Consider the following 19,326-nt stretch of genomic DNA (forward strand, 5'->3'; position numbering starts at 1 on the left):
CAACGTGAACCGACATCTTGCTGCCCAAATCCCAACATAGTGCCCCAGTAGTTGCTGCCCCTGATAGTAGCCCCCTACACCAAAGTGGCAATGTGCCTTGTTTGGGGTGAAAATGTAATTTAAAAAAAAAAAAAAAAGAAAGAAAAATAAGAAAAGTATTTTAGTTGCTTTTGTCTCGTTATAGGAAAAACAGCATCCTCTGTCTTTGATTCTGCTTAGTGGAACAACCTACCAAGTTTAGTGATGATGTCTATCATAATCAGGATCAAAGTCACTTTAGACAAAACGTTTAAACGCTGTTACATCTTTTAAACGGCCATTTACAGTTGTGTCACTTTTGCCAATGAATTTAATTTGATTTGATATTGAGAGGTTGTTGAAAAGTTTTGTTACCTTGGTGATAGCATTGGAACACTGGATGAAACAGGTGTTAGTGTAATTACAAGACTTCGGGGTGGATGGAATTCCTGTCATTACCAACCAGCAGAGAGTCATACAATGGATGTTCACAGGGGAGGCCACAGATGAAAACCAAGTCAACATGGGGAAAAGTAATAAAAATTGACCTGTGGCAATGAAGGATATATAAAGACCTGGTCAGAGATAAGTTACTTTGGAAGGACATTTCTTAAAGCTGTCCAACACATGCATGTAAAATCGACGTTAAACTGAATCTTTATTATTGGCTCACAATTTTTTTAATGTGGAGAAAAGGAACAAAAATAAAAAATTGTCTCAGCCGTGAAGGATTTCTCCTCCACTGACAGAGAACAAGAAATTGAAGTGCAGCATCTGAAGAACAGATACTACACTTTGATCTTGACTCGAAGGAACTGTTTAAAAACTAAACAATCTAGCTCTTTATTGTTTGGTCAATTGTAACAATATGAATATGTATCTAGAATTTTATTATCACTTTTTCAACTAATGCATCACCACTTATCAAGGCACAAAGGCCACTCAAGGATAAGGGTTAAAGAGATCGTCAGTGGATGATGATTGCCACCACAAAAATGATCAGAAACAATGAATGACATAGGCAAAAGATTAATTTACAAGAGGACGGCTCATCAGGCATTTGTTTGCATTAGACTTGAAGACGTATGTGGACGGTTGGGAAACAGATCCGTGCTATCTTGTTCTAAAAGTGTGACTTTTTAGGAAATAAACTTTGTTCATGGAAGTTCTTTGTTTTGTTTTTTTTTGGTACAGAGAGAGAAAAAGAAAAGTTCTTTGCTGTGGTTGTAGCTAGACGGGTTCTTGCCGTGAATATTTTACAGGAGAATTCAGGGATATGAGTTCAGTCAATGCAAGAAATTTCATTTATTAAAAAATAGAGTTTCTTTGTTTTGTCAAGCTTAAGTTTGAAGAAGATTTTTATCACTGAACATGTGGAATGGTTGCTAAGTTTTATGGCATGTCAGTGACATTAATAAATATTTTTTCTATATATAAAGCTCAAGGTCTGTGTGTAATAGTGTGATTCCTAGCCTATTTTTCGCGTCTAAGATGATTCTTACCAAAGGAGGATAGAAAAAACATTTCTTGACACTATTTTATTTTGACGTTTCCGAATTTTTGAGATGAGGATTGGTTATTCGTATTATTTGGATTCATCCGCTACTGTTCTCATCTTGAGTCGATATAAGCACGCAAACACCTGTGGCGCAGTGGTTAGAGTACTTGGAAGAATCAATTGTAAAAAGTGATATTCTCCTGAAGGTTGAAGGTTCAATCCTCAGTGTGGACGACTGAAAAATATGATTGCGAATTACTTAGGACATTTATCCGGTCATGGCTGATGGAACAAGAGCATGCTACCCCCGTGAAGTAAATAAAGGGTTCCATTTGAAATTCCGTCCAAATTTCCGAGTTCGATAGAAACATTTCCAAGTTCGACAAGATAAATCTGAAGAAGGTCAGAGGTTACATCGACCGAAACGTTGTGAAAATCACATTCAAGATGAGAACAGTAGTCTGATGAATTCAAATAATACGACTATTTTATTCCATTTTATAAAACATGCTGAAAAATCCATAAAACGAACTCAAATAATCAGGAGGATGGCTCTCCACTCTTTATCTGTGCCTAAATCCAAACGTAGATTCCATGAGCAAAGCTTCTTTCTTAGAACTGCACACCAGTGGAACTCTCTGCCGCTTGCCTGTTTCCCACCTGACTACAACTTGGACGTCTTCAAGTCCAACATAAACAAACTCCTGACAAACCGCCCCCTTAAGTAAGACACTCTATCAAAACCCCCAATACAAATGATTACTACGATACTATCTCATTGATTACTGTACACGCAATAACCCTTATCCCTGAGTGGCCTTCGGGCCTTGATAAGTGGTGACCCTCATGTAAAAAAAAAAAAAAAGGAGACCATGTTGAAGGAGATGTTGTGTTGCTGTTTCATCACTGTGCACAACTCCGGAATAAAACTCTCGTAACAGCATCTCGCGAGAATATGCGTGTTTAGATATGTTTCTCCACGTTTTTAAGGTTAATGTTTTATAAGTGAATAAAACTCTCGTAACAACATCTCGCGAGAATATGCGTGTTTAGATATGTTTCTCCACGTTTTTAAGGTTAATGTTTTATAAGTGAAAATGGTCGAATCAACTTGGAAGGGAAATATTGCATTATTTGGAATTTTTCTTTTTTTCTCTCGTTTAGTTATTGTTTTTTTTTCTTTTCTTTTTTTGAATCATCCATATTGAGGTAGGAACAGAAAATGAGGGTAGGAATATCACGGTTTAGTAGCACCCCGATACAAAACCGATCTAAGAACACTACCAGATACATAAAGTACATTTGTGTAAAATTTCACAAAAATCGGCCCAGCCGTTGTTATGCCCCCCTCTCTCTCTCTCTCTCTCTCTCTCTCTCTCTCTCTCTCTCTCTCTCTCTCTCACACACACACACACACACAGTTCCTTTTATATAATAGTAGAACGAGATAGAGATTTTTTTTTTCCTCATCTTGATCGTTACTTTCACATCGTTTCAGCCGATGTAACCTCCGACTTTCTTCAGGTCTATCTTGTTGAACTCGAGAATCTTTCTGTCAAACTCAGAAATCTGCATGGAATTTCGAATGGAATCCTTTATTTAATCAACGGAGGTAGCATGCTCTCGTTCCATCAGCCATGACTGGATAGAAGTCTTAAGTAGTTTGCAATTGTATTTTGAGTATCACCTGCCCTGAAGATTGAACCTTCAACCTCCAAAAGAGTTTAACTTACAAATGAGTTTTATCAAGTACTTTTTCCGAACTAGGAATTTGACATATCAATCTAAATGCTATTTGAGTCTGCCTTTGAAAATACGACAAGATAACCTTATATATATATATATATATATATATATATATATATATATATATATATATATATATATATATATATATATATATTTGTTCACTGTTTTGGGGGAAGAATTCCAGCAAAGTGCTCGATTATAAAGAAAAATTTTCAATAATATTTATTTATTTAAAACTGCACAGAAGGTCAGAAAAAAACATTAGTACCGCCGGTTTCCAACCTAACATAAGGGGGGTGGCAGTTAATGGTAAATAATGTTAGGCTCTCGTCAGCCATTTTTTTTCTGTTTATCCTTTGTTATGTTTCTGTTTATGTTAGGCTTGAAACCGACAGTACCAATGTTTTTCTGACCTTATATCTCTTCTCTATATAAATAAAATGAACTCATTTTTTCCCGTCTGATTTTGACCTTAATAGGATTAAAAATCAAGATATTTCATGCAAATATAATATGCACAAACGGCAGAACAATATCTGAGGTGTGTTATAGGCTTATTATTTCTCAAATTCCTCGATAATCTTAGATTTCTATACTTTTTCTGCTGAGAAGTCACGGCCAAAATCGGTTAAGATCAATGGAAGTGGTAAAATATTTTCTCTCTAATAAATTCCTCCTCCCCCTGCCACCACTTAATACCGTTTGGGGATCGTTCACAAGGAACAGTTGAGAAGAGAACACCGGTTTGGCTTCGTAGTTCTTTCATGTGAAGTTATTTAAAATCACTAAACTAAGCTGCAGTGCTCTGTGGCGTTGTGGTTAGCATGCTGGACAATTCACATTATATTTTCACGTTCGCGCCGACCTACTGTAGTCGTTTTTTTTTTTTTTTTTCCTAAACAACTGGAATGGACTTTTCTTGGTGGCAGAACTGTTAACGTTGCAGATGTTTTTTTTTTGTTTTTTTTCACACTTTATTTTCCTACTTTTACTCATGACTCCGGGTTTGATCCTTCCTACTTACCTACCATAACATTTTTTAAAACTCCATCCACCCCCGTCCCGGAAACAAACACTCGGGCCACGCCGGGTACCCCCGCTAGTATATATATAAAATCAACTTCATATTTAGCTAGCACGCGCCTTTCCGACTTAATAAAAAATAAAACTAAAATGTTCTAAGTGCATTAACAGCTAGTGCGGCCTTGATATCACAACACATGGATGGATTTATTTCCATGGAAAAAAAAGAGAGAAAACACAAAGACCAACAAAATTGAACACTCTTTCTCTGACGAGAGATTTTAAACCTGAAATTAATTAATATTTCAACTTAAAAGAAAAGAAAGAAAGAAAATTCTTTTTTATTTGCATCTAAGTGCATTTTAAAACAGTTTTTCCGTTTATTCTATATTTTTCATATATATATATATATATATATATATATATATATATATATATATATATATAGTGCAAAATTTTGTTGAAAATTCAAAGACTCACGTTTTTCTTTTTTATAACCTTCGTTTATTTCCTGGATTTTGCCATTACAGCTGTTTCATTAATGAGTTGGCAATTTTACAATTTATGTTTCCGTAAAAATATCCTGTCCCCACCAACTTCTTCAGATGTTTATCCATTAGATTTTTACAACAAATGGTAGATTTTTAACATACTGGACATCATATTCGGGTAAAAAGATTTCCACAGCCATGCTTCCTCACTTCCTCCATCTTTTGGTGTTATGTATACTCAGTATTTCCCCTTTTAATCCCAATCATTAATTATGTTTCTAATTTTAGCAGACCTGAACGAGAATCACCCCACCTCATTTTTTTATTGTATGTAGCATATTTTTGGAGGTTGGGGATGTTTATTTCGAAATATTTCTTAACATAGGGAGGTTGGAGTTTTTTATACTACGCTGGGTTTGGTCGTAAAAAATACCAACTGCAGAATACCAGTTAAAATTATAAGGGGAGGTGATTGTCGTTCATTTGGAGAAATACTTCTGATTCTTTATGTTTGAACTCATCGGAAATTTCTGTATGTTTTTCTTAACATTATTTTCTGTTTACTTGCTAGGACTCTTACTCCAGTTGCTGCCAGATAAGCCGAAGAATCTTCTTGGCCTTTCGTCCAAACGCGAAGTGGTACGCCAAGTTTTCCTGTTCTCAAATCACATGTTGCTCACAACTCGGGCATCCAATGGGAGATTGCATCTGGCCAAGGTAAGTAATAAAAAGACAACGGATGAAAAAAAAAAAAAAAAAGGTCGACACTTTACAATAATTTTCTAAAGTCATCTTGAAGCGCATGTTCTTCTCATTACTAGATGCACCTATTCTTATTCATTATCGCCATCTATTAAATTAATCAGCAAGTACTCAGATGCTTGACCAATTGAGCTAGAATTAGACACCTAGAAAGTTAGTTTATAAGCAAGCTGGGACATGCCACTATGCTTAGATGGGCAAACCCAGACACTCAGTTAATGATGGCTTTGTAGCTGGGTTCAAATTTCCCAACCGGTAGGACAATATAGACATGGCTCTATAATAATAAATACGAATTCTGCAATTATAATTTAAATATTACATGTAAGCATACTTTATGACTGGGCAACTTGAAAATATATATGCGCACACACACACACACACACGCGCATTGGTATATATATATATATATATATATAGCCTTAAACCACTAACCTAATCCTAAAACAGATCCTTTGTTCGATAAAATGCATGCCCATTGGCTGATAGGAAGGGGTGCGGTGGATATTAGAAAGCTGATTGGCTAACTAAAATCCTCAACAGAAGAGGACCATATAAAAACGAGAAACAACCACAGAATTCGCACATAAGCCTGACGAATCCTAGAGTGGATGAAATGCCGAATATTCAGTGTAGCTTAATCGCCATATATATTTTATAAATTACTATATATATATATATATATATATATATATATATATAAGAGATCAATAATCGAGAAATTATAAATCAGCTTCAAAAAGAAAAACAAAACAAAATCATAGTAAGTGTACGATCGTTTCAGAAACGATATCCATTTATTTAATAAAATATTTTTGGGTACTGTCTCCTTATCAGCACAAAAGGAGGAGGAGGGCAGGGAAGACACCAAGATTAAACTAGCGTATTGGAGTAAGTATGGCAGGTGAACCTCTATAGCAAAGCGGTCCCAAAGTGGTTTCTTTTATAGTCCGTAAGTAGATTCATAGATGTGTAATATAATTCTATGTTAATCTTATCTTTGAGCACCAAATCTCAAAAACTTATCGTTAACAAGGAATATTTTTTAATATATATATATATATATATATATATATATATATATATATATATATATGAGGAAAATATTGATAATAGAATGATATATATTGCTAGATGTCGCATTTCCCTATTTGTGACCTATTTCCCTCTCTCCTCTTCTGATGAGAAGCATTAGGCTTCGAAATGTCTAAGTATAAAGAGGATTTACTAACCCTACTCCAATCGATGTATCTTCCTTATGGAAATGATAAATAAATTTATATGCACGTATATCTTTGTATTGTTGATATTTTTCCTCACATACCTAAGATCTGTCTTATTTGTTGGGCTTTTTGTTTCCTCAAGAAGTCTCTATTTAAAGAATCCTTTAATATTTCTTTGATCCTCTTATATATATATATATATATATATATATATATATATATATATATATATATATATATAAAGGCTCCTTTAGTCTTTGACAGACTATGGATACCCACGAAGGTGTGTCTGCGCATGAAAATTTTGTGGCATGAGGTGTGCAATCTCCAACCACACCTCTCCTGAGTTGAGATTGTTAAATACCAGTGGCAAGTGGAGTGTGTGTACAGGACGACTGGAAACAAATGCCGAGATAAGCAGAGAGCACATCCAGCGCCTAGAATTTCCAAATTGTCACCCATCTGGTACTAACCAGGTTTAATGTTGCTTAACTTTGGTGATCTAACAAGAACCGGTGTGTCAACGCAATTATATATATATATATATATATATATATATATATATATATATATATAGGAAATTTATTACTGTGAGTCCAGAATGAGTTTACAAATTGTTTCAGCTAGAGGAAGATCCTCAAAGAGAGGAGATATCCAACTATCTCCTCTCTTTGAGGATCTTCCTCTAGCTGAAACAATTTGTAAACTCATTCTGGACTCACAGTAATAAAGTTCCTATATAGTGCTCTGACTACACATTGAGCACTCTAGTCCGTTTTTTTTCACCACTGGTAAATAAATAAATATATATATATATATATATATATATATATATATATATATATGTATATATATATATATATATATATATATATTAGTCATTTGATGTGGTTATATTAGCACTCAATCCCAAACCAGGAATCGAACCTACAACCATTTTGTTGATAGTCGGCAGTTCTATCTCTAAGCCATTGGATCAACGCTCGTAAATCACATCTCCAATGTCTTTATACAAACGTTGAGTTACACTTGTTAAAAAAGTGCTCCATTTGTTTGTTTTCATGAAAAGAGTTCTGTATTACAATAAGTTAGTTGGCAATATCATTTAATGAAAATGCTCCACCCAAAAACGTGTGTGTGTGTGTGTATATATATATATTTCCGTGGAAATATGATCTTTTCAATCATATTTCCATTTTTAAATATACAAATCCTTAATTTAAGAAGCTCAATGTAATTACAGAGCATATAACAAATAAATGACAAACGTTTATATTCCAAATTTATTTTGTATAATTCAGTTGACATTCAAAATTCTTGACAGTAACTGTTTCGTAGCGCAAAATCATTCATTTAATTATTATATCAATCAATGAGTCTATTTGGCCCCTAACTCATCAGAAGTAGTAATTAGTAATATATATATATATATATATATATATATATATATATATATATTTATAATAGAAAGTCCATCGTTTATAATAAGCACTTTTAATATTAGAATACCAAATTCCAAATTTAACGATCAAACAAGTTCAGAATATTTACTCATATTTATTTAAATCAAATTTGATATTTTGATTCATAACAGAGTCTTCATTAGAGAATGCAGTTTTGGTTGGTTGGTTGTGTGTGTGTGTGTGTGTGTGTGTGTGTGTGTGTGTGCGTGTGGCCATGGCAATGGTAAGGCTTGGCAAGTCTTCCTTGAGATGTCTAGGGGTTTGATACAGTAGGAGACGCTTGTCGAGCACGTACGTGTTAAATAATAGAAAGTCCACTATATGTGTGTGTGTGTATATATATATATATATGAAATCACACAATCAAAAACAGGAACGACAGTCTTATGAGGAGGCTTCTACAGCATATCTGGCAACGCTATGTGTGATCTAATCTGCAAATCTAAAAGTGGCCTGACACGGCATTTGAGGAGTCACAATATTATCATGCGATCATCTTTTTTTCTTTTCTTTTTTTTTTTTACAAGGTAGTCACCACTTATCAAGGCCCGGAAGCCACTCAGGGATAAGGGTTATTGCGTGTACAGTAATCAATGGAATAGTATTTATAGTTTTTATTCTGTTCTCCGTCATAATCGTTATTATTGGAGATTTGATAAAGTGTCTTACTTAAGGGGGAGGTTCATCAGGAATTTGTTTATGTCGGACTTGAAGGCATCCAGGTTGTAGTCAAGTGGAACTAGGCAAACGGCAGAGAGTTCCACAGGCGTGCACTTCTAAGAAAAAAAGCTTTGTTCATGGAATCTAATCACTTTTACAATAAAGAAAATTTTTTATGTGACATCTGTGAACTTTCATGTAGGACTAAAGCTGGATTAGAAAGTCACCTACGTACACACGGACGCAATCATCATATATATATATATATATATATATATATATATATATATATATATATATATAATTCATGGTTTCGTTGGTTAGAAAGAAATCTAATAGAGTGCTCGATTATTTGATAATGAGAGTGTACTATTTATTTATACAATTACAGAAGTTTAGATAAACATATATGTTCAGATTTCTCGGTCGGCAACAGGTAGGTAGAAACCAGTTGAAAAAAAATATGGGTCTTCTTGTGTTTTAATTGTAAACAACTATCTAGTTTTATCAGTCATTTCTTGGCCAGCAGTGTTAGATATATTCAACACCACAGGTCAAAAGATGGTTAAATAGAAAAGCGATTTATAATTGAAACTCAAGAAAAGCCATCAAATTATTTTCCTACTGTATGTGGGGCAAAAAGTTAACAGACAGTACGTACACCTTATATGCTTTCTCTTTCCATGAACTAATTTGACATTCTCACTCTTTCTCTTTCTCTATATACAACTTGTGCCGGAGAACACCTCCGCGTAGCTGACTGCTAACATGGCGCACAGCTTTACTGATGTCAACCCTCTATCTTTGTCTTTGTCTACACGCTGGACTATCATTCCCATTTCCACTACATTACTCACTTCTCTTCCCACGCGCGAACAAACGATAGTGACCCGAACGTGAGATGTACACACATTTCCGTTTCCTTCTATACTACAAGTCCTGCAACAAACGATGGTTACACCCGAACGCGGACATGAACGCGTGTTATATCTAAAACATTCATTCTTTCAACAGTAAATAAACGACACGTTTATCTTATCCAGCAATTTAGTTTTTATTTCCTTCATTCCATTCGTTTCATTATTTTCTTTTGTAACGGGATTAGGATATATATATCCTAGTCCTCTACAATGTTTTGTCCAGATTCGCAATTATAACTTTTTTTGTGAAAGAAAAATTAGTTATTATTAAAGCTCTGAGTACTTATGCAGAATAGTAAGGAAACATGCTTAAATAATGACGTTATTATTTAAAAAAAAAAAATTCTCCGTTAAGAAAAATCCCTCCAAATTGAACTACACAGTTTTGAGTTCAATATTAATGAGGGGCCTCTTAGCAGCTGGTAAAACTTACAAGTTTTCTGGGCAAAAACAAAGAACATAAATTATGCAATAATCTATATCAGTTTGAAATATGTTAAACATGACAAAAAAAGTGACGGTTTTGGTAAAAAATAAAGGGGAAAAATCCACTGATGGCTACCCGCTGCTACGAATTCGGAATAGGAGCATGTGAGTGAGAAAAAGCGAAAGTAATGCAGGAAGAGGTCTCCTACACGAGAACCAAAAAAACGTTATACTTCAGAAAATTAGCAAAATTGATTTACAAATTACAAATATAGAGAGTTACGTGAGAACAAGAAAAAATCGTTGACACGATATTTGGAGTTTCGATAATGACTTAAAAATAAAAAATAAAACAAATTACTGGTAGAAATGCACCCAATAATTGATATGGTACCATTTATTCCAGTACTTTGTTTTATTTTTATTTTAAGTCATTATCGAGTCTCTAAGTTAAGGATGGCTTATTAAATAATCTGCAGAACGTACAGAGGGTAGTTCTTTGTTAACTATTCTTTACGATTTAATAAATAAATAAACTTGGGAAATTGAAACTCGCACCGGAAGTTATATTACTGATGAAGTTTAATATCAGGGACAGAATCTGATACAAACACCGTTTGCTGTTAACTTTGCTGTTAACAATTGTGGTTTGCCAATATTTATGAAATTATCGATGCTTTTGTTTTGTTTTTGTTTTTTATGTTTTGTCCAAATCCACAATTACAACTTTTTTTTTGTGAAAAAAAAATTAGTTATTATTAAAGCTCTGAGTACTTATGCAGAATAGTAAGGATTAGTTAGGGTTATAAATTATGATGACAGAAAGATAGTGGATATGCAAGCAATTATGTGTTATATTCCTTATCTCTTCCTCCACAAAAACTTTATACATTGGCTTGCAAAAAGAATCGCTCAAACTAGCAGAAAGCATTGTTGACCTTGATTAGTTTGTATTTAAAAAAAGAGAGCCTAGCCCCTACTCCTACCGGTGTAAATGTCTATGAAAATATTTATTTAATTTTTTTTTTTTGGGGGGAGGGGTTAAACTAAAGGAATGGGCGCTTAACCTGTGCTTCTCCAACGGTCCTAATTTCCGTTGTCAAAGTGCCATTTTTACCAATTTATTCACTTTTGTCATTTTTACTGGTGCTATTTTTACCATTTCCATTTGTCTGTATATATATATATATATATATATATATATATATATTTGTAGTCATCGACATACAGTCCTGTTTCGTTGTATCACAACTTATCAGTGCTGCTAGACTAGCATCTGTCCCAAGCCAAAGATTGAACCTAGAACCGTCGTGTTGACAGTCGGCAGTTCTCTCACTCGACCATGGAATTGACGCCCGTAAATAACTTGTCGGAATGTCTATTTAAATAGACACCCGCCACCACTTTTATAGTGCTCAAATCGCATGGTCGTAAACAAACAACGAGTTTCGCATGTATATATATATATATATATATATATATATATATATATATATATATATATATATAATGATCTACTATTATATAAAAGGAACTTTGTGTGTGTGTGTGAGTTCGATCCCTATGGACTCCTAAACAGTTTGACCTATTTTTTTAATTTCACACAAATTTACTTTATGTTCTTGATAGTGTTCTTAGATAGGTTTTGTATTGAAATGTCTTCAATAAGTATTGATAATCGAAAAAGTCCAATAAAAGAAATAACAAGCGATTTTGACTAAAGTTAACACCTTATACAGCCTAACATCATTAGTGCATTTGAAAAGTTTTATTACCACACAAGCACAAAGGCTTAACATATAAAATCAACAGTAGTTTGTTTGATATGACAGGGGTGTTCAAAATGAATGTTTCTGTTTAAAACACAATTTTCATTTTAAACTTAAATTCAAGCCATTGTCACCGTGCAACCAGTAATGCCAGGTATATACAATCAACAGTAGGTTCTTTTATATGACAGGGGCACGTTCGAAATTAATGTTTCTGTTTAGAGTACAAGTGAACCATGATACTTGACTTTTGTATTTTAAGCTTTAAATCTTGCTATTATATAAAAATGTAGACTACAATATATTATGGACTAAATCCTCCTGGTGTACCACGATGGGTCTCTGATTAGAACAGCAATTAATCGATTTGATTAAAAAATGGTCGATTTCACCGATGTCGATGACAGTAAAATATGGAAGGTTTAATCATTTGTTGATCATCATTCAACCCAGGGCAATGTTTCCCTGCTAGTATAATAAATATATATATATATATATATATATATATATATATATATATATATATATATATATATATATATATATACAATTTAACACATCCACTGTATCATCTACTCTCCATAATAGACATTCTTGTGTGTGTGTGGCATGTTTGCTCAGTTTGTAGAGTGCTCGCCTAGCATGCAAGAAGTCCAGGTTTAAAATCCTGAGTGCAGATGTGTCTAACTGATCAGCCCAAATGAGGGCGAAACTCGAGTCTTGGACTTCCGGTTTTTGGGCTTTCTTGGCTCTTTTGGGCTGCGACGTTGGTTTGGCTGTGGAAAATAATTATATATATATATATATATATATATATATATATATATATACAATTTAACCCAGATATAAGAGATTATTCTCTGATCCTTCCCGATCTCTTATATCCGGGGTTCTTATATCCGGGTTACGCTGTACATTAAGACAGGCTCTAATTTGGGACCAGAGAAAATCTCTTGTTTTTCTTATATACCAGTTACACTGTGTGTGTGTGTATATATATATATATATATATATATATATATATATATATATATATATATATATATATATATATATATATATATATGTATTGTATTAACAAAACCAAGACTTTAAGAAAGGAATTGGTTGGAACAAAAAGTATATTTCATTGTAAGTTACAATTGTTTCAAGATCGGTTGGACAATTTCAAGCATTATGGCGTTTGAAAATTTTCACATAACCAGCCTTTCTTCAGACTTCTTGAATATAAAACACTTTGACAATAGAACATTATTTAAAGAAATTCCCCTTAAAGGAAATGAAGCATACGGAAACATTTACCTTGGACGCATCCTTTGTCAAGTGCTTAATCTATATATATATATATATATATATATATAGCAAACATACATAACGTTGCCCAGTTATGTTTGGACTGCTACACTTAGAATATTGAGCATTTTTTATAACTATATGTCACTTCCAACCCGGGCAGCACCGAATGAATTTATATATATAAACGAAAGCAAGAAGAAAAAAAGAACAATACCAAAACCGGTTGAGACGAATTATCAAACAAATGCAACATACATTTTTACACATGTTTTTAAAATAATAACATTTTTCTACTTATTTTCATAATTTAATATTTAGTTGAAAAAGGTGATAGGAATTGCTGAAAATTTACAATTCTATGATGGAAAAAAGTGAAACTGTATATTTAGCAATATATATATATATGGTAAAACTGGTAATTAGTAAAAACCTGAAGAGAGTGCTCAATATGTTTTTTTTATTTTTTTATTACCGTTTTATATGTTTGGTTACATATGTTTCGGATGTTGGGCCATGTTTACGATCCAACAGCCTCCTCAGACCTTACAGAAAACTTCTTTCTGTAAGGTCTGATGAGGCTGTTGGATCGTAAACATGGTCCAACATCTGAAGGTCTGAGGAGGCTGTTCAATCGTAAACATGGTCCAACATCCGAAACATATGTAACCAAACAGATAAAACGGTAATAAAAAGATAAAACATATATATATATATATATATATATATATATATATATATATATATATATATTCCATATTTCTAAAATATTTTACTGTTTCATTGCAGGCGCATGGAAAAATACCACTGATTGACTGTACCCTCATAGAGGATCCAAGTTCAGAAGTGTTCTTAGTTGATGAAGACAGTAAGTATTTGAAACGTTTTAGTCTTTCTTATTATGTGAGCGACATTAACTCTAGGCTGGTTTAACCAGCTTCCCCCGAAGTGGAAAGTGTCTAGGGAATCTCAACTTCAAATGCAACACCAGTCGCCTGTAATTCCTGATTAGATGAGATAACAACATTATATTTTTGCAATTTTTGCAGAGAACTGTCGACGTTCTCCTATATGCAGCGCCTAGTATTTCCAAATAGTCACCCATTTGGTACTGACCAGGCTCAATATTGCTTAACTTCGGGAATCTAATGAGAACTGGTGTGTCAACCTTCTGTGCTGTTTATTTTTCTGACTATGACTAAAGGATTGTCTAGAAATGAAAGCCAATTTGGATAAACCAGGAAGAACATTAATAAAACTTATGCGACAACATCTCGTATGTCTATGTATGTATGTGTGTGTTTATTTTTTTTACTTCAGTTAACCCCAAATAAGGCACACTGACCTTTTATTTTTTTATTTACACGGGAATCACCACTTATCAAGATCCAAACGCCACTCGAGGATAAGGGTTAATGAGTGTATGGTGGTCACAGGGATTACAGCGTATTAATAGTTAGTGGTGTAAATGGGGTAGAAATGGATTATTTGGAGGGGAGGGGCTTAATAAGAACTTGTTTACATTGGACTTGAAGACGACCATATTGTAGTCCAAAAAGCAGGCCAGTGGAACAGAGTTCCACAGGTAGGCAGTTCTAGGAAAGAAGCTTTGTTAATGGAAAGGTGTGAGGTGTGAGATGAAGATGTAAAGGGCTACTGTAAATTAGGGGCCACATTAATAGTGGGCATCCAAAGTGGGGAGTTGTGTGGCGAGGTGCTTATTCACATTACATTTAAATTTCTGCATGTTGATTCAATTAAGAAAACGGTGAGCAGGGAGAGAATTTCCAAGGTAAATGGTTCAAAGAAAGAAGCTATTAGAGTAGAAAGTATCTGATGACCTTTACAGTGAAAGGGTGTGATTTTGCTGCTGGTCATTTTTTTTTAATTTTAAATTTTTTTATTTTATACTTTTGTTGATCTCCCAAACAAGGCATATTACCACTTAGATATTATTTGGGACCATGTCTACTTGGGGAGACATCTTGTATGGAAGGCACTAACTCTGGACTCTTGAGGACGATATGCAGACCATGTCTCAGCAATCCCACAGGAAAGAACACTAAGCACACACCTTTCGTACACACGGAATCTCGTCTTGATGGTCAGATGCTTGTTCTTCCAAACATGCTGCGTGAGCCTCCCAAATGTCGTAGAGGTGTATCATGGAAGGACAGAATGCCGAACAAAGAGCTCTTCAGATGGACAGGTTCGGGTACACTTTCCTCGAGATTAAGTTTATGAGACTTCGGTGGGCAGGCCATGTAAACCGAATGTCATGTGAACGCCTACCTCACAATGTATGACATGGTGTTTTGGAAGAGGGTATTCGGCCTGTTGGTCGTCTGCATCTCAGATTCAAGGATGTGCTAAAGCAAGATCTCAAGGATCTCAGTGTGTAATGTGAGCAATGGACAGCACTATCCCAGGATCGGGATGCTTGGCAAGCCAAAATTTATGTTAGGAAAGAGAGAGATAAGACGGAAAACCTTAAACTCAACAATATGTCGATTCAAGATGCCATAGTTTTGACTTCTATAGCATTGTTAGTCATGACAGACGCTTGCAAAAGGGAGAGAGTGACAGTCTACTTGAGGACTATGTGAGGAAATGAGCAAGATATCTGTTCATGTTGCATGTTAGTATAGTCAGGGAAGCAGGAAACAGGGAAGGAATTCCAAAGTCTAGCAGTCTAAGGGAAGAAACCATTAGAGTTTGCAGCTTTCCAGCATCTAGAGGCCTCGACAGTGAAGAGGTGAGATTTTGCTGCAAGATGGGTTTGTCAGGTTTATGTATGTCGAGGGGGCACAAGTGTTATGAGTTCATCAGAACACATTCCATTAGATTACTTATGAAATAGACATAAAGATGCACTATCTTGGTGATGGGGCAGTGGTTGGAGCCTGGCTTATAGTGCGGTATCTATTAGATTGGAGACTATTTTTTAGACCTTCTCTGAGAGGGAGAGATTAGTGGTGGATGCACCAGCCCAAATGTGGCAAAATAGTCCATGCATGTGTGAGTGCGTGTGTGTATTCCTTCAATTAACCCCAAGCACACTGTCACTTAGATGTAAAGGGGTACTGTGAATCATGGACCAAATTTATAGGGGAAATCCAAAGTGGGGTGTTGTATGGTGAGATTCTTGTTCACATTACATTTAAATTTCTGCATCTTGGTACAGTTAGGAAAACAGGGAGCAGGGGGAATTACAAAGGTAATTGGTTCCAATAAAAAAAAAGCTATTGGCTTGGGAAGTGAACTCAAACGCGAATGGGTGTGATTTTGCTACTTGTTGGGTTTGTCGGGGGTATTTTCATGGAGGGGGTATTTTCATGGAGGGGGTATTTTCATGGAGGGGGTCACAAATGCAGTGAGTTCATCAGAATACGTTCCACTGAAGTACTTGTAAAACAAACACATGGATGCAACATTGTGGCGATGGGACAGAGGCTGGAGCTTGGTATACAGTGTGGTATCTTATTAGATTTTTCTTTTTTATGGAAATCGCTCGAGACAAGGCATGAAGCCACTTGATGTAAGGAACTAACAAGAACGAAAGATGATTATCGCAAAGACAGGCGATGTTTAGTGGCCTTAGTCTTAAAATGACCGAGGCTGTAGGTAGAAGGAAAACAGTGAGCAGGAAGAGAGTTCCACAACCTTGCAGTCCTTGGAAAGAAGCTACTGGAATAGGAAGCTGTATTACAATGAGGTATTAAAACAACGAATTGATGGAGACCACTAGACCAATGAGTCAAACAAGCTGGAACAAAGGAAGCAGGGAATAAACATTTATGAGAAACATATGTCGTAATAGTATTTGTAGGTTGGTGCACTAGCCCAGATGTAGCAACAATACTATCTTCATGTGCAAATGGTGGCTTTGTAGAGATATATGCTTGCGATCAGTCAAGTATATATACTTGTTTCAAATAATAAATTCCATAAATTCTAATTCACAAAACTTTAATTTCCTTCATATACCGACGCTCTATCTTGAATATTGAGCATATTTATATGACAATGCTGGTTAGCATTGTCATACAGATATTAATATTTATATATCCAAATTTAAGTTTCCGAAATTTTGTAAACTAGAATTTTCTCAAATATATATATATATATATATATATATATATATATATATATATATATATATATATATATATGTGTCATATGTGTATATATATATATATATATATATATATACAGTTGTGCCCGATATTATTCATACCCCCCTTGAAAATTGAGTTTATTAGGTGTAACTTTTGTAAGAATTTATTGTTTACGTCCATATTGATACATATTCTTAATAAACCTCTTCTGATCATTTTCGTCATTTTAAAATCTCGGGATACTTGTAATAAAAGAAATATACAGCTATTTATAAAATCTGCAATGTTCAAAAATAATCATACCCCCTTATTTTTTCAGTATTAATCGAGTTTCTGACTGTTTGTTTTCTGTTTGATTCTTATTTTGAATGCTTTTATACAACCTTTGATTAATTTCATTTCGTTTTTTGCATTTTTCAGAAATTAAAATGATATCAACTGAAAACCAATAAAAGAATAAAAATTATTAGAATGGGGAAGAAAAAAGAGCTTAGTAATGATCTTAGGACTAAAATTGTGAGTTCACATAAGGATGGTTTAGGTTACAAGTCAATTTTCAAGAAATTTGAGGTCCCTACAGCAACAGTACAGAGCATCATCAAAAAATTCCAGAGCCACCACACAACAAACAACTTGATTGGTAGAGGAAGAAAAAGGAAACTGTCTGCTAGAGCCACCAGGAATATTGTAAGAAGTGTTAATGCAAATCCAACCACCACTAATAAGGACATTTTAGAAAATCTGGAGTCTTCTGGCATAAAAATATCAAGGCAAACATTGCAAAGGACTCTGCATGAAAATGGTCTGAAAGGAAGAAGACCAAGAAGGACTCCATTGCACACCGGAAAACACCTTGCAGCACGTCTAAAGTTTGCTAGGACCCATGTGAATTCTCCAGAGTCCGTTTTCTCAAGTATTTTGTGGACTGACGAAACAAAAATTGAATTGTTTGGCCATATGGATGCTTCTTACGTTTGAAGGAAGAAAGGAGAAGCTTACAACCCAAAGAACACCATACCCACGGTGAAACATGGTGGTGGTAGCCTAATGTTTTGGGGCTCCTTTTCGGCTAGTGGTCCAGGTAGTTTGGTCAAGATAGATGGAACCATGAAGAAGGAGCAATATTTGGAGATACTCAAGAAAAACATTAGACAGGATGCGGAGAAGCTCCATTTAGGACCAAACTGGGTCCTTCAACAGGATAATGATCCAAAACATACTGCCAAAATAGTCAAGAAATGGTTTGAGGATAATCAAATTAATGTTTTGAAATGGCCTAGCCAGAGTCCCGACCTGAACCCTATCGAAAACCTCTGGCACATATTGAAAACTGAGGTTAAAAAGCGGAAACCTAGAAATTTGAGGGATTTGGAGAACTACTGCATTGAAGAATGGTCAAAAATCAGTGTTGATGCTTGTAAAAACCTTGTTGATAAATATCCCAAACGGTTACAGGCAGTTATTAAGAATAAAGGGCATGCTATTGACTATTAGTAAGAGAGGTATGAATAATTTTGAACTAGTGCCATTATTGTTTTTCTTTGTATAATGTTTCAAACTTGCATAATTTATTTATTTGTTGAGTTTAAATTAAATGCTTATGCTTGATTTATTGTTTGAAATCCCTTTAATATTGTCTACCTTCTGGTTTGAGCAATATTCTTATAGAAATCTCAAAGATCCGAGGGGTATGAATAATATCGGGCACAAGTGTATATATATATTAAATTGTACAAATTAACATTTACAAAACTTATTGTTCAAAAACAACGAATACAAAATACAATGCATTATTTCCTTATTCCATGGAGTTCGAAACTGTTGTCGTCAGAGGAAAATAAATAGCAACAAGCTTTTTATAGATTTGCTATTACATTGCTGGTTAGCTAAAAAAAAAAAAATTAGAAGAGCTC

At 34.4% G+C, this 19,326-nt stretch overlaps 1 protein-coding gene across 3 annotated transcripts in view; it reads left to right on the forward strand.

Moving 5' to 3' along the window:
- The window catches only part of LOC145249497 (ras-specific guanine nucleotide-releasing factor 2-like), a 1,106,705-nt gene that overhangs the window by 965,103 nt on the left and 122,276 nt on the right, over positions 1 to 19,326 (forward strand). For all 3 annotated transcript variants that reach the window (XM_080111105.1, XM_080111106.1, XM_080111107.1), the window contains exons 10-11: positions 5,351 to 5,496; positions 14,085 to 14,163. In XM_080111105.1, the coding sequence (XP_079967231.1) occupies positions 5,351 to 5,496; positions 14,085 to 14,163 (225 nt within the window). The remainder of the gene's footprint in view (positions 1 to 5,350; positions 5,497 to 14,084; positions 14,164 to 19,326) is intronic.

This window comes from Euprymna scolopes, chromosome 28 (assembly GCF_053919585.1).
Source record: "Euprymna scolopes isolate OS-2025 chromosome 28, ASM5391958v1, whole genome shotgun sequence".
Lineage (NCBI taxonomy): Eukaryota > Metazoa > Mollusca > Cephalopoda > Sepiida > Sepiolidae > Euprymna > Euprymna scolopes.